This window comes from Sander vitreus, chromosome 4, assembly GCF_031162955.1.
Source record: "Sander vitreus isolate 19-12246 chromosome 4, sanVit1, whole genome shotgun sequence".
NCBI classification, from domain to species: domain Eukaryota; kingdom Metazoa; phylum Chordata; class Actinopteri; order Perciformes; family Percidae; genus Sander; species Sander vitreus.
Window position 1 is genome coordinate 4,658,473 of NC_135858.1, and position 22,384 is coordinate 4,680,856.

General features: G+C 41.2%; 2 protein-coding genes and 1 long non-coding RNA gene across 6 annotated transcripts; all 3 read right to left on the reverse strand.

Moving 5' to 3' along the window:
* Positions 1-1,575: 1,575 nt before the first annotated feature.
* Positions 1,576-8,561, reverse strand: cxxc1b (CXXC finger protein 1b). 4 transcript variants are annotated; one of them, XM_078247807.1, is made up of 15 exons: positions 8,410-8,561; positions 7,177-7,292; positions 6,977-7,077; positions 6,730-6,869; positions 5,892-6,047; positions 5,726-5,764; positions 5,364-5,510; positions 5,134-5,241; positions 4,846-5,024; positions 3,174-3,381; positions 2,859-2,969; positions 2,700-2,749; positions 2,519-2,615; positions 2,225-2,377; positions 1,576-1,959 (listed from the first exon to the last, which is right to left on the reverse strand). In XM_078247807.1, the coding sequence occupies exons 1-15, from the start codon at positions 8,410-8,412 to the stop codon at positions 1,813-1,815; spliced, it is 1,755 nt and encodes a 584-aa protein (XP_078103933.1). In that variant the 5' UTR covers positions 8,413-8,561; the 3' UTR covers positions 1,576-1,812. The 4 variants fall into 4 exon arrangements, with proteins under 4 accessions (XP_078103933.1, XP_078103932.1, XP_078103934.1 ...); XM_078247806.1 differs by having other exon boundaries at positions 6,730-6,896; XM_078247808.1 differs by lacking the exon at positions 5,726-5,764 and having other exon boundaries at positions 6,730-6,896.
* A 1,575-nt stretch (positions 8,562-10,136) lies between these two features.
* LOC144516171 (uncharacterized) lies at positions 10,137-11,127 on the reverse strand. The gene is made up of 3 exons (XR_013501813.1): positions 11,047-11,127; positions 10,393-10,547; positions 10,137-10,208 (listed from the first exon to the last, which is right to left on the reverse strand). It is a non-coding gene; the product is annotated as an uncharacterized LOC144516171 (long non-coding RNA).
* A 3,765-nt stretch (positions 11,128-14,892) lies between these two features.
* LOC144516479 (uncharacterized) lies at positions 14,893-20,783 on the reverse strand. The gene is made up of 2 exons (XM_078247810.1): positions 15,462-20,783; positions 14,893-15,290 (listed from the first exon to the last, which is right to left on the reverse strand). Exon 1 carries the CDS (start codon positions 17,378-17,380, stop codon positions 16,820-16,822), a length of 561 nt encoding a protein of 186 aa, XP_078103936.1. The 5' UTR covers positions 17,381-20,783; the 3' UTR covers positions 14,893-15,290; positions 15,462-16,819.
* Positions 20,784-22,384: the final 1,601 nt, after the last annotated feature.

The following is a 22,384-nucleotide window of genomic DNA, read 5'->3' on the forward strand; positions in this document are numbered from 1 at the left end:
ATTTCTAATAAAACGTGCTTTGGTTAGGTGCCTTGAAGTCAACGGTCGCAGCGCTGCCTGGAAGGAGACGTTGGGGGCTTAAAGCACCATACTGACAGCGTGTTCGTCTGTGGTAGAAAATGGGTTGTCTTGACTGCCAGCGGAGTAATGCATAACTTTACAGGACGCACAACTTGGAAAACATTTTCTGCCATTACAATGAATTTGTTATATCAATTAGTGTCGTCATTTATGCAAACAATATTGTATGCTTCTACTTTCAGGCATAACCACACACTACCCCCATTGATACAGTGACCGCTCAGTTGTTAATGTACATGGGGGCCTTAATATGTCAATTAGCAAAATGCGAATATTTCACTAAAATTTGATTAGAAGAAATGTAGGCCTACTTTATTTTAACTTTGGTGTTTTGTCTTTTTCTATTAATTACATCTTCAATCATTCTGTATTTAGTTTAGTATTTAGTGGATTCCGCAGGGCTGAGGAGTAACGTCTGGCAATGCGAGACTAGTTGCGGATAGACCTCTTCTTGCCTCGATAGACATCACTGTACCAACATGGCAGCCGTGTTGTGTTGACAACGATATAATACATCCATGGTTGACACATGGTGCAATTAAAAGCAGCGGAAACTAACCTTTATATAACATTGCGTAAATCAAATAATTTACTGCTATTGAGGGGAAAAAAGAGCTTGAGGAGTGCACTTGGGTCGCTTTTATAGATTTTTTAAGATCATGCCAACAATTATTAGGCTATTTGAATAGTTTAGTATTCTATGCAAAACAGATATGTATAAAGACTTTAGGCCGCCCTACAGCTTATTGTAGGCCCAATTTAATATGCAACTTGATTTTACCATATATGTATGGGGGATCCCTGCTCCATCTCTCCTTCAGTTAAGGGGTCCTTGGCTTAAAAAACGTTGAAGACCCCGGTCTTAAATCATACCAATCAGAGAGCTTCACGTCTGATTATTGACCAATCAGGAACATCCCATTGCATTAGGAGTGTAGAATGGGAGATTTGAAAGATTATGGCAGAGAAATATTGTAGAAATATAACACAAATCTGTGTTGTACCGTCTGCAGTACGAAAAATAAAGCACATTATACCTAAAAGTAAGTTTTGTTCTTCCGTATCTCAGTGTTTGGAAACTACAAACCTACTAGTGGTCATTTCGTAAAAGCTATAGAAAGCTGAAGAAAGAAGAAAAACCACGACAGAGAAAGCCTCTCCTGCAATATCCATGTTATTTCACTGTTCTTGATGCATTCTTTCTCAGCCTTTCCTCCACTCATATACTCATGCAACTTGTCCCCCTTTGAAGTAATTGCTCTGGTGTACTGTACTCTTCCTCATGATAGTGAAGAATGCCCCAATACAAACAGGCGTCTGTGTCAGTTTAAAGCACACGCAAAGCACACATTCTTGGTTTAGTTGCATTTCAAGCCCAGTTGTAATAATTATAATAATAAGTGTCCTGTGTACATCACGTGTTGAAAGGCCAAAAGAAAGGATGGAGAAAAAAAAAAAAACGATACATCACTCAAACACACATCTGACCCAAAGCAAGTTTAAGGTGTTTATTGAGGGCAATCAAACCAAAAACAGCTGTTTTCAATAAGCAGCAGTTGATCTACCACAGTCAAGAAAATATATATTCATTTACCTCTTACAGTTCACTATCATACAAACATTTTAAAATAATTATCTAGTTAGAAAATATGAATTCATTCAATGGTACTTGAAATCCTTAACACTCAAATCTCATGTTACGTACAGTGATCCACAGCTCCGAGAACAAGACTACCTGTCCTTGTTGCTACGGAGATCGGTCGTCACGGGGTCGTGCTGAATAGTTTGGTGCAACATCAGAGCGAGCAGACCAGCTCTGTTGGTCATTGCAGTCCTGACATTACGCTCCTGCTCAAAGAGCTCATCCAACTTGTACCACTGTGGGTGAGAAAAAAAATACTGCTTACAGCTGAAGAATGGGTTTAATCAATGTTTTAAGTTATTCATCATCAGGGAGTCAGATAATTATCGCCCCCCCCCCCTTATTGTGGGTTGAGGGCCAAGAGGCACTATCAATAAAAACTTTCTATTTCTGGTGTGGGCCTTTCTTTGACGTTTCCAATTGAAAACATGCAGACTTTCCAATTAATGTCAGAAGTTCTGTCCGTTAAAACGAAAGCAACAGTCATGATGTTCGACTTACCACCCTGACTCGCTCCAAGTCCACTTCTGCTCTTCTAAGCTTTTCCCAGTTGTAATGTTTGTTGCATTTCCTTTTGGAGACCCTGCAGTAGTCTCCGGTCAGCTCAAACACATTCTTCACCAGAGGGCATCCACACACCTCATCCACTGGGATCTAGTCACCAAGCAAATGAAAAACAAATAAAAGAATCTCCACTTAAACACTACTTAATGTTTAGCAGGTTATTACTATCAATATTTTAAGTTTACAGTGAACCATGTAAATCATACAAGTGGCTGAGGGGTTTTCACTGACCTTAGGATCTCTGGAATGCTCTGGACACAAAACCTGAAGCCTCTTGCAATATGTTTTGCTTTGGGGATTGTACACATCACAGAAGAGTCTAGTCGCTCTGTGGAAAAAAGATACATGTTAGCAACTGGGAAAAGTTAGGGAAAGTTGCTATACACTTTGGAGAGGGATTTCTTTTTCTTACCCTTCTATCCTTGTAGGGTACATGGAACCAAAGGAAGTCTGACTCTCATACTGTCAAGACAATCATGAGGGAAAGAAATGTTAAAAGTAACCTATATGCTTTTGTCTGCGTTTATATTTAATGCTTGGAGGCAGCAGCAGGAATTTTAAATATAAGCACCTTTGCGTAACATCTCTCCATATGTCTCAGTGCCACTTTTGGATTGATGGGATGACTACAAGACACACAGAAAATCTGCAGGTCTGTGTCCTCGCTGTCACCCTCATTCACCTGCACACAGAACCAAAGCATTTTCTCAAAAAAAAATATTACCTTTTTCAGCAGCCTCAAATAACCAAAGAATGCCTGAGATTACAATTTCAAAGCTGGCCCTGACCTTGACAAGACCCACAGGGAAATATCACGGAAAAAGCAGTAACAACAGAACAAGCTGTGTAGCTGAATGAACAAGCACGCAGGCTGCTGTCAGCTCACCTCCTCGTCCTGCTGAACTGCCTGCTGCTTGGCCTTGGCGATGATGCCTTCCAGTTCGTGGAAGCGTCGCTCCATCTCCGTGAGGCGCAGCCGGGCATTCTGCTGTTCCCGACGGATGCGCTCCAGCTGCTTCTTACCGTGCTCCTCGGCTATGCAGGGACTCTGCTGCCACTGCTGGATACGCTGAGGGAGGATCTCATAGATCCGGCTGTGGAACAAAATGCACACAGATTAATTCTATGTTACCTTTATTTTACCAGGAATATTCCCATTGAGATTCAGAATCTCTTTTACAAGGAAGTCCTGGCCAAGACAACAGCATAAAAAGTTTCACAACAAGACTTCAAACAAAACAGCAAATTACATCAAACAATGAATGAGAAGTGGTCAGTAACAGGACGAGTACATTGAGTAGTCTAATACTCCTTAATCCTGTTTTTATAATCTTCTATGTTTATAAAATAATCTAAAGATGATATTTAATGCATTTAAATTCTAGAACTAGCGGCAGTGTTTCAATCGCAGAAACTTTCCCCCAGAACTAGGAATCTTCTGAGGAATTTGTTACGCTTCGACCGCAGGGACTAGTTTTGGGGACTTTTTTTTTTTGGCACATCAACCACATCAACCAAATAATCAGAACTGCCTTCTTTCACCTCAAAAACATTGCCCGTCTGGGCGCCTGGATAGCTCAGTTGGTGGAGCGGGTGCCCATATATAGAGGTTTACTCCTCAACGCAGCGGGCCCAGGTTCGACTCCAACCTGCGGCCCTTTGCTGCATATCATTCCCACCTCTCTCTCCCCTTTCATTTCTTCAGCTGTCCTGTCAATAGAGGCCTAAAAATGGCCCAAAAATAAATCTTTAACATTGCCCGTCTCTCTCACTCACCTTCTCTGCTGCCTGAAACTTTGATTCACGCATTCATTACTTCCAGAATTGACTACTGCAACAGCATCCTCTATGGTTCACCTGCAAAAGCCTTAAATCAACTCCAATACATCCCAAACTCTGCTGCCCGTCTCCTCACACCCGTTCCCGTGATCACATCACTCCCGTCCTTCAGAACCTCCACTGGCTCCGTTTCCCAACGCATCCAGTTTAGAGTCCTCCTCCTCACCCACAAAGCCCTCCATAACCAGGCTCCTTCGTACCTCACAGACATGTTCCACGATATTATATCAATATCGTGATATGGGACTAGATTTTGTCTTAGATTTTGTATATCGTAATATTGTGATATGACATTAGTGTTGTCTTTTCCTGGTTTTAAAGGTTGCCTTACAGTAAAGTGTTGTACTTTTCTGAACTTACCATACTGTTCTAGCTGTTCTATTATTTGCTTTTACCCACTTAGTCATTATATCCACATTACTGATGATTATTTATCTAAAATCTAAGTGTGTAAGATATTTTGTTAAAGCACCAATTGTCAACCCTAGAATATCGGCGCAATATTGATATCGAGGTATTTGGTCAAGAATATCGCGATATCTGATTTTCTTCATATCGTCAAGACCTAGTTGGGTTTTATTGCTTCATCCGTTTTTAATCTGCTATATGTGCTAGTTTTGAAAAGTGTCTTTGAGTACCATGTAAAGCGCTATATAAATAAATGTATTATCCTAATAGAAGCACACTAATGCATGAAAGGTGAAAGTAAGAGTTCTTACTTGGCAGCTAACTTCATGCCACAGTCCTCAGAGCAGTATTTGGAGTTGGGTCTTGCTGCCTCCACACAGCTTGGCCCAAGACACTGACGCTGTCCGGTGTTATCTCGGAGGTCGCTCCTCTCACTGTACCTGGTTCTGTCTTTGTGCTTCTGCTTCTGTTTGTGGCGTCGAGACTCCTTCTGGAGAGTTAAAAGAGAAGGGGTAGTAGACCGAATGTTACTACCATTGACCATATTAACACTTGGTAGCACTTAAAATAAAAATGATCATTTCTGGGAGGAAACTTACTTTCTTGTCAAACTTCTTTTCTCGTCTCTTCACGTGCTTCACCTTCACAGCTTTTTTACGCATGACAGGACTGAAAGGCGGCTCGTCATCTTCATCACTATTCCATGCCTGGGTGGGAGGATAGTAAACAAATGACTCAACATACAGTTCCTGATCAAAGGTTTTAGCTGCTGATTGAGCGCATCTACAATAAACAGGTTTCTATGCGCCAAGATGGTGTGAAATGGTACCATGTTGTTTTTCAGCCCTGCTGCCTTGTACTGCTGGTAGAGATCCGCTTCACTGTCGTAGTCCTCGGAGTATCGTCTCCGTCTGTGGTAGGAATTGTCCCTCCTTTCTTGCAAAGACAATTCCTCATCCTTCACACGCAGCATTTTCTGTACAAAACCAGCGACAGGTTGCATGTTTCCAAAAGGTTCTAATCACTTCAAGGAATGGGAAAAAAAGGATCTTTAAAGTTTTTCAAAGTCTCATTTAAAAACTACTCAAGGTTTTTGAACTGGTACCTTGCAAGATACTTTATGAATGATGCATTACTGGTATTACCAGTTACAGAGTAACAATCTAGTAAATGATCGTTGTAGGAGCTTACATGTATTGTAGAAGTAGTTAAATCTACAACTTTCAAGACCTTTCAATGACAAAAAGAAGATGAAAATAGTAAAACTAAAAACTTAACAGGGCAGAAATGTATGTATTTTTCTACACTTCGGTGACATAATCTTATTTGAAAACAAAATGGACATGAAGTGACTTACCCTGGCTCGAACCTCACATTGCCTAAACCTGCACTTCTGTCTGATTTTGTTGGGGCCTCCAAACTTCTTCATGTCCTTGCAGAAGTCACACTGGGCACAGTCCTCAGTCCTTCTGCAGGGCTCACATTCCCCACACATTCGGACTGAACGCTTCACCTGAGCAAAATCAAACAATAATATGCATAGCTTTACATCCTACATATGCACCTAGTGCTTAAAAATGAGTAGGCGTCGATGTGACCCAATGTGATATTTTCCATCACGTTCATTTTAAAATGAACTATGAAATTGAGGAGGATGAAAGACAGTGAAATTGATGGCTGACCAATATGCAAAACAAAAGTGGCATGATAACAGTCTACATAAGTCTGCCATGTAACTGGTCACCGTCATGTGATTCGCAAGTAGCTTCTGCATCACTACTTCATACAATTCATGACTTTTTCGAGTATATTTACAAATTATTTGTGTTTATTGTGTTCGGTTGGAATATTTGGATAAATTGTATTTTGATGCTTTGGCAACATTGTTATAAAAACTTGTATGCCAAGAGAACCCATTTGACTTGAATTGTATTTGTAGTAACCTTCATCACCGTTTCTTGTGAAAAAGAAATTCAAAAATCCAACTGACTAAATTATGTAAATGTCCATTATATAAGCAACTAATTTAATACAAATGCTAATAGAAATGCATACCTTGTGTCAGTAAGAAATGGCTACATGTTGAAGACTTTTAATTTTGAAGACCCAATAACATTTTAGGAGTACTGTTTTGATGCTCTTTAGATATTTCCGTCAAACCTAAATATTTAGGTCGGAATAGAAGTACAACTTACTTTAGATCCACGCCGTCTTTCACTCTTATAGTCAGGAGTACTCGGGGTGCTGTACTGTCTGTCAGATCCTCTGTCAATCTCAGCTTCCTTCTCTCGGTTTTTCTTTGATCTATATTTTATTTCCAGTGAGGAGTTTTTATCTGGTGACAGGGAGCATAACGCAACGTCTTTTTTATTTTGATTGTTTGTGACAAGCATGGCAATCTTAAATGCTTGGATAAAAGAAGATGTTTTTTTTTTTTATTACCTCTACATCTCATGCAATACCATTCCCGGATTGCCTTCGCCATCTTCTCAGTGATGTTAATGCAATGGCCATGGAACCACTCACTACAGTTATCACAGCCACTGTCAGTGAGAGAAGCAAATTAAGAAAATAATGTAGGAGTATTGTTGCATCCATACACAGTGATGATTAAAACAACAGCATCAGTGTTGTGAACTTACATCATGAAGCAGTTGATGTCTGGTTTCCGGCAGATACAGTACAGTGGTGCGTTCTCCCCCTCCATACTGCTAGTCTCAGGCCCTGGTACAGGGTCAATGTCAGACATTTCGCTGTCCTGAAAAGTACAACAGTGCATCACAAACCACATTACAACTGGGGGAATTATACTCAACACCACTAATAACTGATTTTTGAGCTGCAGGACATTTTCCTCATGGAGAGCAGAAGGCTTTATCTGCATTTTGAATAATAAGAATAATATTTTGCATAGCATTTCACTTTGAAGAACTCAAGTGAGTCGTTTACGGGCGCATAACCCTTCTCCAGTAACTGGGGATTGTTCCTATCTTGGTAACTACATTGAACTCCCCACCCTACAGGTTCAATATTGCTTCATCTGTACATTTCTCTCCAATGAAATGAAACAGACTAATTCTTCCTGTTGCTTTCGTACCAAATTCTAGTCGACTCACCTTTTCCTACATTTTTTTGAAAAAGATAAACCCGTTTATTACACTGTAAGGACCAAGGCATGGGGTTTACAATTTGGAACAAAGCTAATGGATCAGATTGTATAGCTTAAGTAGTTAACTCATACCAATGTATTCCACGAAGCCGTTTCAGTGTCTGTTATTTCATGTTAGCTAGCTTTGGGAACTATATTATAATCAGCGTTAACGTTGGATTGTAGCTAGCTAATATCTAGAAAGATAATTTCATGTGTTGGAATACGGATACTGTCCAGAATATAAGGGGTTGGTCAGCTAACTAGCACACATAGATATAAATACGTGTATATATTTATATATATATATATATATATATATATATATATATATATATATATATATAACCAGCACCCACAGTATGAGGAAAATCCGAGTTATATTAACGTCAATAACGGCTTTGTTTACACACAAACCTGTTTCAGTTAGCATTAGCTAGCTAAATTGTTTACCAGCTTACGCTAGCTTACTTTGTACCACATAAACACTAACGTTATGTTGTCAAAACAATTTTTGATTAACTAGCTAATGCTGTGACGTTGTTATTCGGCATTAACAGGACTTAATTTAAACGATATAATGTTAACTGAACTTAAGTTTGAACACAACATGCTCCTGTGGGATGTACGGCCGTGTAACCTTAGCTAGCTAAGTTATTCGTCGACAAATTATATTAACGCTAGCTAACTTTGTCAAGTCATAACAGTCTTCTTATCTCATACTTACCATTATATGAAATATGTAACGTTACACTCTTTAGTCGCTGTGCAAATATAGTGGAAGGCAACAAATACAACATCAAAACAGTGAACCTATTAGCTCGATCGCTAAACTATCGTTCTTCTTTTTCTTCTTCTTCTTGTGACGTTTTATGGCGGTTGGCAAACAACGTTTTGGTGTGCAATACCGCCACCTTCTGAAATAGTGTGTGTGTGGATCAGAATGGCTTACCATCATTATAAACATAATTTGAATACTAACTAAACTCTATATTCTTCTAATAAGCCCAGCTTTTTTCCAAAATAATTAATACTGCTGTATACCCCACATGCCCTGATTTCAGTTGTAATATTTCTTTAATATTAAATCAGATCTGTTCTCTACCTAGCCTTTCAGAATCATCCTTTCCTGCTGGTACCTAGGACAATTAATACTTACATGTTTAAGCGTACTATTTAGTCCAGTATGTCCAAATCTCATTCTCAAAATAATGTCCTCTTCTTTTTTATTTCTGTTATTTTCTCTCATTTCTCCTACCTTATTTTGGATACTGTATACCATTCTAGCTTTAGCTTCCCTATTCCAATCCTCCTGCCACTTCTTTTTCATTTCTGCTTTGATTATGCTTTTAACTTCAGCCTTACTAAGCCTATACTATTCTGCCATATTTACCTCAGATTTTTTTGTTGCACTTTTTGCATATTTGTCTGCCAATTAATTTCCGTTTACTAGGAGTATGGGCTGGAATCCAGATGACTTTCACTATTACTCCTGCTTTGTTAATCCTGAAAACAGTTTGGGCTATTTCCAACATAATGTCCTGACTTGCTTCTGACTGCATGTTCTTGAGACTGGTCAACGCACTACTTGAATCTGATCCGCTAAGCTATCGTTCAGTTAGGTTTTGGCTTTTACACGGAAATAACATTGCTCACATTCAGCTAAACTCTAGTCTCGCATTGCCAGACCTATCGCCACTGCGCTGCAGAGTTCAGCTGAGTTGAGGACATCTCTGACTACCCCCATACTGAAAATCAAACAATTTTACTGTATACATTTGGAGATTTTACAGCCTCACACCTGTAATTAGAGGCACTGACACATATACACATTTACAGATACTAACCACTCTGCATTCATTTGTGCATTGTGTTTCACAACTGCAAATTCGTATGAGACTAGCACCATAATGGAACGTATAACAACATGCCTCATGTTATGTGCAGCAAGCATTTAGTTACCAAGTCAATTATCCAAATGTTAGTTTTAAGCTAACTATATTTCTGTAGCCTAAGTTAAGCATTTTGACAGTATTCAGCTTGTATTATAGTGGAATGTGGATAAATCAAGAAGCTGTAGTAAGCTAAGTGTCTTAGCATGCTAATAACGTTACATAGCTAACCTTACTAATCTGTCCTATAAAACACAACCAAAGTGCCTCTAGCTAAAAACATAACATTTAAGCATGTTAAAGGATTATTCAACAGCTAGCTGTTACTAAGCTAATGGTATGTTTCAGTAAGCTATGGTACTTGCAAACAAAATACTATAGCTTTCTGATTTATCCACATTCCACTATAACAATAGTTGCATACTGTGTACAAAATGCTGCTTTACTTGTCACTTGTTTACAGACATCTTGATGACATATGCTCCACCCTCAACCTTAGCCATCTTACCATCAAGAACCCCCCCCCCCACACACACACACACACACACACACACACACACACACACACAACATTTACAGCACCGCCTCACAGTAAAAAGATAGTTCCAACATCCCCGTCTCCAGACATCTTGTCCTGCAGATAAACATTTGAAATGAAATACATTTAGATTTTTTTCTATAAAGGTGAACAAGTGCTTGTACTTTTAAGAAATTTTGAGAAGCACATTGTCTCGGCACCAGAGATATACTGAGTAAAGAGAATGAGATTCAACCCAGCGGTAAAGTATTTAAAAAGGTAAGGATTCCCATTACTATACTTTTTAGTGAGGGATGCATGTGAGACAAAGACGTCTGATGTTGACTCTTTCACTGCTAGCTGATCCTGGGGGAGTATAGATGGCTCTCTTACAATGACGTGGACTCTGTAGTCAGTGAGTTTGGCAGCTCTGGGGCCCAAAAGCAGTATTGCAATCTTTTGTGAAACCAGAGCAGAGTGGATGATCACTGCCCAGGCATGTTTCAGGCATAACTTCCCATTTAAGTATATTACAGTTTTGTATAGTATAGTGTGTATATATACAGTATATACAGTATATATATATATATATATACACACACACACACACACACAGTATATACATACAGTATATATGTATATGTATAAATATATATATATATTTATACAGTATATATGTAAATATATATATATATATATATATATGTCATTATGGCAGTTCATTTCAACAAATTATGCTTATTAAGCCATCTTTAAATTAACAGTAAGTGCAACAAGGTTAGGAAAAAAGCTGGGAAAATAGAGGTTTTAAATGGACTCAGTGTATAGATTTAAATTAAATCGTTGAATTTCCCCAGAATCAAATTAAAGTTAAAGAATGTAAAGTTTAGCAAAATAATTTCTATGAATATAATAACATCGTAAACAGCCTTTTTAGATGAATAACTTATTTTACCTTATATGTGGATCTTACAGTAGTTCCAGATCTAGAATTTGTTCTTATTCTTAAAAAGGAAATCATGTGATTAGGCATCCTGTTGTAATAGCAGCTTTGTCCTCTCTGTCTGTGCTTTCACATCTTCCAAAACTGAAGCACGTGATCTACATGGACCAAGGGGAAATTAGCACAGAAGGCTGCCCAGCAGAACTGTCCACCCACAGCATGCAGTCCGTACGAGAGCTGGGCGCGCTGCCTGAGTAACAGTGTATATCTCTCTGACTCACCTTGGTTGTGCTTCTTTGTTAAATTCGGGGGTGAAAAGCTTCACACATACTGTCTGTATAAGACAATAACTGTTTGTGTTGCAGTGGAGAGGGCCATTGTGAAGCCTCAGCCATCTGATCTGGCAGTGGTGATGTACACCAGTGGCTCTACAGGCAGACCCAAAAGAGTCATTATTGTCATCACCTAAGGTTCAAGTCCAAGTCAAGACCGAGTCCACATGAGAGACAGTCAATACAGAGGCAGAAAAAAATAATCCTCTTTAAGACCACTTACTTACCCGTTTATAATTTATATGATGTGAGAGACAGTATATCTTCTATTTTAAGATGATCATTTTGCTTTATTATTTGTAATAATCAAAAAAGAGTAACACACTATAGGATGAAATTAGGCCATATTATTTACTTAAAATATAAACGTTCCCTTTCTTGAACATATTACTTGTCCTGAAGAATTCATAGTACAAAGTGCTCGCTGACATTATGTCTGTGGACAAAATGAAAATGATAGATACCTGATGATTGAGGTATGTGATGCAGCTAGGTGTTTACCAGGCGACTAATCTCGATGCCTGTTCTAGATGGATTTTGAATTAAACTAATACCTGTTTTCTGATGAGCGTGCTTCATCAATGGTTTTGTTTTGAAGGAGGAAGTTACTTTAGAACAAAAGCATATAGTCCAAGACAAGTCCGAGTCCAAATACCAACGAGTCCAAGACAAGTCAGAGATAACAGAAAGCGTCTTGAGTCCGGACTCAAGTACTACAGCCCTAGCTATGACACATCACTCTGCAATGCGGAAGGAATCACCATGTCCCCTTCAGTGCCCTTTAAGGGGCCGTCCACACGGAGACGTTTTTTTGTGCAAATGGACATTTTTAGCATCGTTTGGGCCCCTCGTCCACACAAATCCAGTAAACGCACTGCCTGAAAAAGCACTTTTTTGAAACCGGGTTCCAGGGTTAAAAAATTCGAAAATGGCTCCCTTTTGGCTTCGTTTGTACGGCAAAGCCAGCTTTTTATTGTATCGATGATGTCCTCGCCACACCCCCTCAACCTTATACCCTTCGACCTCTTACCCCTCCTCATAACAACAATGGCGGACTACATGCTTGTGTTTCTGCTGGAGAAGATATTGACCCTATTAGGGTTACTAGGGCAAAATATTATGCTCCTGTGCCACCACGCTGAGCAAAAAAGGCTTATGGACGACCGCATACGCCACATCATTTTAAATCCACTGCAAAGGGCTACTAGGAGGGCAACCAGGAGAAGATTTTGGGTTATACCAGGTAGAACCAGCAGTTGGTGGGACAACGTCGTCAATGGCGTCATTGTGGATGAAGAATGGAGGGAGAACTTCCGCATGTCCAGAACATCTCTCCTCACCCTGAGCGAAGAACTCCGGCCATACATCGATGGGCAAACAACAGTCATGCGTGCACCAATTGAGACGGTGAAAAGGGTTGCGTTGACGCTCTACTACTTGAGCAACGAAGGACGGCTACGAAAGACTGCTAACGCCTTTGGTGTGTCGTGACAGGCTGTGTCCGTCGTTGTCAGGCAGACCTGCAAAGCAATCGCTATCCATCTTGGTCCAAAATACGTACAGCTGCCTTTTACGGAGCCCAAGGCTGAGGATTTGGTTTTGGGCTTCCATTGTGCTCATGGCATGCCACAGTGTTTGGGAGCGGTCGACGGTACCCACATTGAAATAAAGCAGCCATCTACCAACTCCATGGACTACATCAACAGGAAAGGCAAGCATTCCCTTAATGTACAGGCTGTCTGTGACTACAAGTTCAAATTCATGGACGTCGTGATAAAGTGGCCTGGGAGTGTACATGATGCTCAAGTTTTTGCTAATTCAAAGCTCAACTCATACTTTAAGACTGGCAAGATCCCTGCTCTGAAAAAGCAGATTGTGGACGATGAGGAGGACATACCCATTTTCTTTCTTGGTGACTCAGCCTACCCTCTGCTGCCTTACTTGATGAAGGAATATTCCAGTGGTGGCTCCACACCACAAGAACAAAACTTTATGTTTGTGTAGGGCATACATGGTTATCGAGTGTGCTTTTGGTCGCCTTAAAGCCAGATTTGCTGCACTGAGAAGGCCTATGGATATCAATTTGCAGGACCTGCCCCATGTAATTTACGCTTGCTTTGTTCTCCATAACTTTTGTGAGGACAGTAAGGAGACTGTGGCTGGTCATTCTGTGTCGGGAACAATACAATGTGATAACGACTTGCAGCCACCACTACAACGCAACAACTACATCACAGACTGTAACGAGGGGGAAGGAAAGAGAGTGAGAAGAGTACTCACAAAGTACCTTGACCCTTAACAAAAGACTAAAGTTTCATCTTGCTACTTAAATATAAGTAAGCTTTTGGTCTTATAACGCAAAATGAACCTGGTGGTTAATAACGTATGTACTAATATATGTACTAACAAGGCTCAAAATAGCCCCACACTTTAACGGTAGCATAATGAGGGTCCCTACATGTAAATCGAAGCATTGAGACGTGTGTCATAGACTGTATATAAGAATGGACCAACAGATCCCGTTGCTCTGGACGGAGACCAGTGAAGGCCATTAGAAGCATTTTTCCGGTGAGCCTGAGCGTTACTGGCAGCCTCCAACTGAGAGAAATGACGTAAATGTGACGTAAGCAACCTGTCTGAAAGTTGTAAGTCTTCTGGTAGTTGTGCCAAGAGAAATCTCAATCATTCCCAATCTTGCAGAGAAGGAGAGCGTAGGTATATGTAAAGAGATAACATGGACACAGGCTAATTATTGCTAACTAAAATGCTAGTTAACATTAGTAATTCAACTTAAACAGCTAATGTAAGTCCAAACTGCCTACGAGCTTGTCCTGTACTAAACGGTAATTCCTCTACTATGCGACAGTAAGTCGCATGATTATGACATAATCGTTAGCCTATTTTTACAAAAACGTATACTACGGAGCCATAACGTGAGATACAAGGTAATGGAGCCTTTTATACATTGTCGTGTTTCTTTAGAAATAAACAACGGACAAATAGAGTCTTTAAACGCTTCAGATGTAAAGTTATTCGCTGTCAAAGTGACATCAAAATGAATGGCAGTCAATGGAATGCTAACGTCGGGTGATCACTGCGCAGTAACGCTCAGCGCTCACCGGAAAAGTGCTTCTAAAGGCCTTCACTGGTCTCCGTCCACAGCAACGGGATCTGTTGGTCCATTTTTATATACAGTCTATGCTTGTAATGAAAAAAAATACAAAACTAAGTCACACTTAACTGTCGCTACAAAATACAAATTGTTGATAATTGACTCCACATTACATATATATATATATATATATATATATATATATATATTCATTCATTCTACTTCAATATACCAGATACAGTGAGAAACATTTTATGTCTTTCCACAAAAATGTCATCAGTTCCTACCTGCTGCTCTTTTCTAAACTCCAGTAGGTCATAACCTGATTAAGGCAGAATAGTGTACTAATTGTCATTTTGAGAAGTGTTGTGAATAATGTGTGTCTAGTGAAAATAAACAAATGACTGCAATCACTTCCAGAAATCTTTCTTTTATTAAAAAGTACAGTTTTTAAAATGTGCAAAAAAAATACAACAAAGGTCAGTCCAAATGGTCTTGCAGTAGTGCTCTTCTGAATGAATACCGTTCATTCTCTGGGCAGCGTGTAGGTGTAGGTGTGTATTGTCCAGGTTGATTGGGTGTAGCTGTGTGCCGAAAGACTTAAGCAATTCCCTCATCAGGAAAAAGCCATCCTATATTGTGCTAGTTATATTAGCAATGTTGGTGTTTATTTGCGCCATGTTTTCGGCGTGGCTTCTTGCCGACTCCTCCGTTAACTCCAACATCCTCTTCTTGATTTTAAGGTCCTCCTCTGCTGGGTCAGCCTGTGCTTTCCTCTTTAATCGATCCCCTCGGTGGATGTCCAGCTTGGCCTAGAATTAAGCAGAGCAGAGCATTAGCACAAGTTAAGGACAACATTATGTTGTAAATTACATACTGAAGCAACACACATACATAAACATGCATCCGTCCTAATACCCACAACGACACGGCACTGTAACATATAGATAGCTAGCTAGCTAAGCTTGAAATCATGAGCATACCTGGAGCAAATCCCGGCGCTGCTTTAAAACTGCAGGAGGGAGACAGTCGAGGGACTCTGGTGACTTTGGGGATGCAGGCATCTCCTCTGTCGTTGTTGAGGACTCGGAACTCAACTCCACCAGGTCACCCGTCTCGAGGCTTGAGGCGATAGAGAGTGTAGCGGGCGACCCACCCCAGATCTCCTGGCACAGCTCATAAAATAGCATTACCACCCGTACTTGGCCACTTCGACGTCCTGTGTCCACGGACCGAATATTTGCCACGAATATTCTTAAGCTTTGTGCTCACCTGGGCTTTGGAAAGTGCCGTGGCCTCGTGAGGGAAGTCCGCTGTTGCCTCCGCCGGGCACTGTGCCCGAAGCGTGTTGGTTAAATCCATCTGACTGAAACCTGTGGAGCAGGCACCATCTCAGAGGGTAAGATGAGGTTTAAAATGTTGAGCAGGAAGAGAGTGTAAATATGAGAAACAATACATTTGTTATTAAGATATTGTGTATTATTAATACTGTACAGTTGTGAACAACAGCACTGGTCGTGTTGGAGCTCCCCTTTTTTTGCTGTGAGATCAGACTCTGGGACTGGGCTAAAGGTATGGCTGAAAAACTTGTTGCTACATGCTGTATACAGTGCAGAATGAGATTTTTTATTTTTGATTGCAGGATAATTATATTTCATTTTACTACTTAATTTGCCATTTTCTCTCAGGTGGCTACACCCGCAAAGTCCTAATGTAACCACATTTAATAACTACAGGAATGAAAGCAAAGATCAGGACTTTTTTGTGGATGAAAAAGGTCAGAGATGGTTCTGCACCGGAGATGTAGGATCAATTTACCCAGATGGCTGTCTACAAGTAGTGGGTGTGTATATTTGTTCTCTTTCTTTCAATCAATTACATTTTCAATTCATACAGGTTACACACTCTTAAAACAAATGGTACATAACATAGATACTAGACTCAGACAGTGGCTAACCAGACAAACAATACAAACAGACTAACAGACGGAAAAAAAAGACATTATCATGCCAATTCAAAGCAGATGGTTAGCCAACGCTTACAGATTGATTAGCATGCCGAGTAACATAATTAGAATCAGAATCAGAAAGGGTTTTATTGCCAAGTACGTTTTTTAACACATACAAGGAATTTGTTTTGGTGTTGTTGGTGCACATCACACATTTTCTAGATGGAATATTAGACAATATAAGTATAGGTATAAACAATATAAGTATAAGTATATGTACACAGTATGTATTAAATTAAATTAAAAATAAAGATAGAAATAAAAAAATAAATAAAGAGCAAAGAGCATTACAGTGGAGAAAACAGTGGCATGAAGAGCCAGGGGTGGAGATAGTCAGGGTGGTTTCCGGGCCTTGTTAATAAGGCTAGTGGCGGAGGGGAAAAAGCTGTTCATGTGACGTGAGGTTTTGGTCCTGATGGACCTCAGCCTCCTGCCAGAGGGGAGTGTCTCAAAGAGTTTGTGTCCGGGGTGGGAGGGGTCAGCCACAATCTTTCCAGCACACTTCAGAGTCCTGGTGGCGTACCAGTCCTGGAGCAGCGGCAGATTGCAGCCAATCACCTTCTCTGCAGACCGAATGACACGCTGCAGTCTGCCCTTGTCCTTGGCAGTACTAGCAGCGTACCAGATGGTGATGGAGGATGTGAGGATGGACTCAATGAAGGCTGTGTAGAAGTGCCCCATCATTGTCTTTGGCAGGTTGAATTTCTTCAGCTGCCGCAGGAAGTACATCCTCTGTTGTGCTTTCTTGACGAGGGAGCTGATGTTCAGCTCCCCCTTGAGGTCCTGGGAGATGCTAGTTCCCAGGAAGCGGAAAGACTCCACAGTGTCAATTGTGGAGCCACAGAGGGTGATGGGGGCAGGTGGGGCTGGGTTCTTCCTGAAGTCCACAACCATCTCTACTGTCTTTAGAGCGTTGAGCTCTAGATTGTTTTGATTGCACCAGGTCACCAGGTGGTCAGCCTCCCACCTGTAGGTGGACTCATCTCCATCAGAGATGAGTCCGATGAGGGAGGTGTCGTCCGCAAACTTCAGAAGCTTGACGGACTGGTGACTGGAGGTGCAGCTGTTGGTGTACAGGTAGAAGAGCAGAGGAGAAAGAACGCAACCCTGGGGCGATCCGGTGCTGATGGTCTGTGAGTCGGAGATGTGTTTCCCCAGCTTCACATGCTGCTTCCTGTCAGACAGGAAGTCAGTGATCCACCTGCAAGTGGAGTCAGGCACACCAAGCTGGGAGAGTTTCTCCTGGAGCAGAGCTGGGATGATGGTGTTAAAGGCAGAGCTGAAGTCCACAAACAGGATCCTGGCGTAGGTTCCTGCAGAGTCCAGGTGCCGGAGGATATAATGGAGGGCCAAATTGACTGCATCGTCTACAGACCTATTGGCTCTATAGGCAAACTGCAGGGGGTCCAGGAGGGGTCGTGATGGCTTTGAGGTGTGAAAGCACAAGGCGCTCAAAGGACTTCATAACCACAGAGGTCAGGGCGACGGGTCTGAAGTCATTAAGTCCTGTGGTCCTTGGCTTCTTGGGGACAGGGATAATGGTTGAGGTCTTGAAACAGGCTGGCACATGACATGTCTCCAGTGAGGTGTTAAAAATGTCTGTGAACACTGGAGACAGCTGATCAGCGCAATGCTTCAAGCTTGATGGAGAGACAGCATCCGGTCCAGCAGCTTTCCTGGGGTTCTGTCTCCTAAAGAGTCTGTTGACGTCCCTCTCGTGGATGGAGACAGTCGTCACTGACCTTTAAGGAGGGCATTGGTGAGGGGGCCCAGGACCCTGTTGAGGTGGGGGAGGTGGAGGTGATGCACAGTGGCTGTAGCTGTAGGGAGGTGTCGTGGGGGATGGTGTCAGGACTGTCCTTTTGTCTTTCAAATCGACAGTAGAACTCGTTCAGGTCGTTGGCTAGGTGTCGGTCATTGAAGGAGGAGTGGGGCGTTTTAGGCTTATAGGTGGTGATGTGCTTAGGTCCTTTCTAGACAGTCGCAGAGTCGTTAGCTGAGAACTGGCATTGGAGCTTCTCAGAGTACCGTCGTTTAGCCTCCTTCACTGCCTTGCTAAACTTGTACTTCGACTCTTTAAATCTGTCTTTGTCCCCACTCCTGAACGCGTCTTCCTTAGCCAGCCTTAACCTTCTGAGTTTGGCTGTGAACCAGGGTTTGTCATTGTTGTAACTCACCCTGGTGCTTGATGGAACACAGCAGTCCTCACCGAAGCTGATGTATGACGTCACAGCCTCTGTGTACTCATGCAGACTGTTGGTAGCAGTCCTGAACACATCCCAGTCTGTAGAATCCAAACACGACTGGAGATCCTCCACAGCCTCACTGGTCCACTTCCTTGATGTCCTCACTACAGGTTTGTAGAGCTTTAGTTCCTGCCTGTAGGCGGGGATCAGGTGGACCATGACGTGGTCAGAGTGTCCAAGTGCAGCACGGGGGACGGCGTGATAAGCATCCCTGACTGTGGTGTAACAGTGATCCAGAATGTTCTCCTCTCTGGTCAGGCATTTAATATGCTGTCTATATTTAGGGAGTTCATGAGTGCGGTTCCCTTTATTAAAGTCACCAAGGACAATAACTAGGGAGTCTGGGTTGGTCCGCTCCACACACAGTATTTGGTCGGCGAGCATGCGCTGTGCGTCCTGCACGTTGGCCTGCGGTGAGATGTAAACACCGACCAGAATGAATGATGCAAACTCACGGGGTGAATAAAAAGGCTTACAGTTTATGATGAAAGAGATCCGTGTCTCTGTACGCTCTGAAAAGCTGGAAGCCTGCCAGCTGCAGCGCAGAGTCTGGTATTAATCCACAGAGCCACGTCTCCGTGAAGCAAAAAACAGCAGATGAAGAAAAGTCCCTGTTTCTCACCAACAGCAGTTGTAATTCCTCCAGTTTGTTGGGCAGTGAGCGCACGTTAGAGAGGAATATTGTGCGTAATCAATGCAATTCAGGTGAGGTAGCGCATAGATACATTGTAGGGGACTAAGCTCAATAGGACAATGTATTATGGATAATACTTCACATTAAATACACATAGGTGCCTACATGCTGCTTACACCTTACATATTGTACATCTGAACAGTCTACGTCATGTGTGCCCCTAATAATACAGAGTACTTTGTAATTTATGTAAAATCTTTAACTGAATTTCCTGGGATTTGTAATTGTTACATATTCTTTATGATTGTTTTCCATTAGTGAGTAATTGCAGTTTTAAGGTCCTGTTCCAAGAATGCCTGCTGCTGAGAGTAATGATATTAACAGTTCATGGTAAATGTAGCAAATGTCTTTCCTCTTTAGCAGGCAGAGGTCGTGAATGAGTACCTCAATCTGCTCTGGTCCACACCCTTGCTTTTTTTAGAATTTGTAAGATTCTGAAAAAGTGTATTTTAGGAAGCCCATATTATTCCTGAAGTTGTTTAAATGATTTCATAGTACTGCCATTATAGACATGATTTATCTTCTGAATTCCAAATGTGTTCCACTCTTTAAACCTGGGGTCAACTCAGGAAGAGATAAAGTTAGGACTATCAACAATCGGTGCATTCAAAAGTATTATAAAATGATTAAACTATATATGTTACTTGACAATGAAGTTGTCCCTAATACCTGGTGATTGTTTAACAGTATTTAAGAATGGTGCTCGTGATTGGTAGATAGGTTTTGGTGCTGCAATACCTCCATTTGATGGTGTTTAACATTACATGTCATTTACTGTAGCTGATGCTTTTTATCCAAAGCGACTTACAATTGCTATATACGTCAGAGGTTGCACAACTCTGGAGCAACTAGGGGTTAAGTGTCTTGCTCAGGGACACATTGGTTGACACCAAAGGGGTGTGTCATATCCACTGCGCCATCACCTCCCTCTCTCCTTCCCTAACCCTAACCATAACCATAACCATTGCCTAATCCTAGTACCTTCCAGGCAGACGGGGGCTTAAAACACAGATAAACCAGTTGGAGTTTCTCCTCTGCTGGCCAGGTCCCGGTCCAGGGAATGACATCATCAATAGCTTTGTTTATCTCTGAAAATGTGATTGACTTATTCAAAGCTTGTCCATGTATTTGTTCTCTTACTTATTACACGTTATTATTTATTACACTCTAATGTAATGTTTGAGCTAGAGAGAGCGAGAGAGAGAGAGAGAGCGAGAGAGAGAGAGAGAGCGAGAGAGAGAGAGAGAGAGAGAGAGAGAGAGAGAGAGAGAGAGAGAGAGAGAGAGAGAGAGAGAGAGAGAGAGAGAGAGAGAGAGAGAGAGAGAGAGAGCGAGAGAGAGAGAGAGAGAGAGAGAAAGAGAGAGCGAGAGAGCGGAGAGCAGGGAGAGAGAGCGAGAGGCGAGGGAGAGAGCGAGAGAGAGAGAGAGCGAGAGAGAGAGGCGAGAGAGAGCGAGAGAGAGAGAGAGAGAGGCGAGAGAGGGCAGGCGAGAGAGAGAGAGAGAGAGAGAGAGAGAGAGAGAGAGAGCGAGAGAGAGAGAGCGAGAGCGAGAGAGAGAGAGAGAGAGAGAGAGCGAGAGAGAGAGAGAGAGAGAGAGAAAGAGAGAGCGAGAGAGAGCGAGCGAGAGAGCGAGAGAGAGAGAGAGAGAGAGAGAAAGAGAGAGAGTGCGAGAGAGAGCGAGAGAGAGAGAGCGAGAGAGCGAGCGAGAGAGAGAGAGAGAGAGAGAGCGAGAGAGCCTGTGTGATGCAGTTACACCTTCAGGTCACTGAAGGATGTGTCTGCTGCATGCTGGGTCGCCTACTTCTAAAATATGTCATGAAAAGTAAGTACAATATGTTTCTTACAAAATGATTGTCATACAGTGAAGATTAATGACAGATAAACACAGTAGGCTTTGTGTATTCCTGTAGGCTACATGCCAGTAATAAATCACATCTAATGTATCTTTAATATTTACTTTATTTAGAAGCACAGTGTCAAATCCGAATGGCTGTGGCTATATTGATTCCATTATCAGATGGACTGAATTAAAGTTTCTTAAATGTAAGTAAGTTTGATTTGACTCGTTCAGTTTGATACACTACATTACTCCTTATTTACATTCTTTGAACCCCCTATAACTGATTACTGTATATATTTAAAAAAAAAAAATTGTTAAACTACAACAAATAGTTTAAAATGTGGATAAAATTCTTCAACTGAAGAGAGCCGAAGTGGATGTGTTCCTCTGTTTTATCTGAAAATAAAAATAAAACTGTCAAGATGTCACGTAAGGTATATTACTTGAAGACATAAATTATTAATGCATAGCAAAATCAAGATCTCACATTATCATATAGCTGTCAGAATCTCCCCGTGCTGCCTTTCATCTACATTATAAATGTTTCCAAAATGGTGATTAATAATAGATTAACTTCTCTGCAATTTCCAAGATGCCCACTCATCATGAACAGCTGAAACCTCAGCTACAGATCTGACTCTGAATCTGTGGTCTCCATAGAGAATGACGAGGTTTCTTTTTACATTAAGTAAATTATAATTAAGTAAGTCAATTTAGGAAGAGAACATATGTCAAATTAAAGCATTACAGTTAATGTTATAGTGAATTTAAATGATAGTTTTGAGTTAGAGAAATTACATTAACAGTTCTAGTTTCTCCTGTCCTTCCTAATAGTCCTGGTTGGTTGTCTTTCATTTTCTTAAGAAACTGAAGCAGGTGATTTAAGTGGATGCCACAATGGATGTCAAACTGGATTCTACAGATATGAATGAAAAGATGGGTGATGGAAGTGAAGACAAATCAAACGTCCATGACCCACTAACTACTGCCTCAAAGCTGCCCATTATACCTGACAACTCTATCGCAGGTCCAACAGGTATGTTTACAGAGAACAGGGTTTATTGTAATCAATATGTAAGTAATCAATTAAAGTACCTGAGAAAAACCTTAAGTTGAACTT

What these genes read in the sequence shown, in the direction of transcription:
- LOC144516479 (XM_078247810.1), bottom strand. Translation starts at nt 17,380, where the DNA reads ATGGTTGTGGACTTCAGGAAGAACCCAGCCCCACCTGCCCCCATCACC.
- cxxc1b (XM_078247806.1), bottom strand. An exon ending in GACATCAACTGCTTCATGAT is followed by an intron (nt 7,078 to 7,176) that starts GTAAGTTCACAA and finishes TCTCACTGACAG; the next exon opens with TGGCTGTGATAACTGTAGTG. An exon ending in CAGTTCAGCAGGACGAGGAG is followed by an intron (nt 2,970 to 3,173) that starts GTGAGCTGACAG and finishes TTCTGTGTGCAG; the next exon opens with GTGAATGAGGGTGACAGCGA.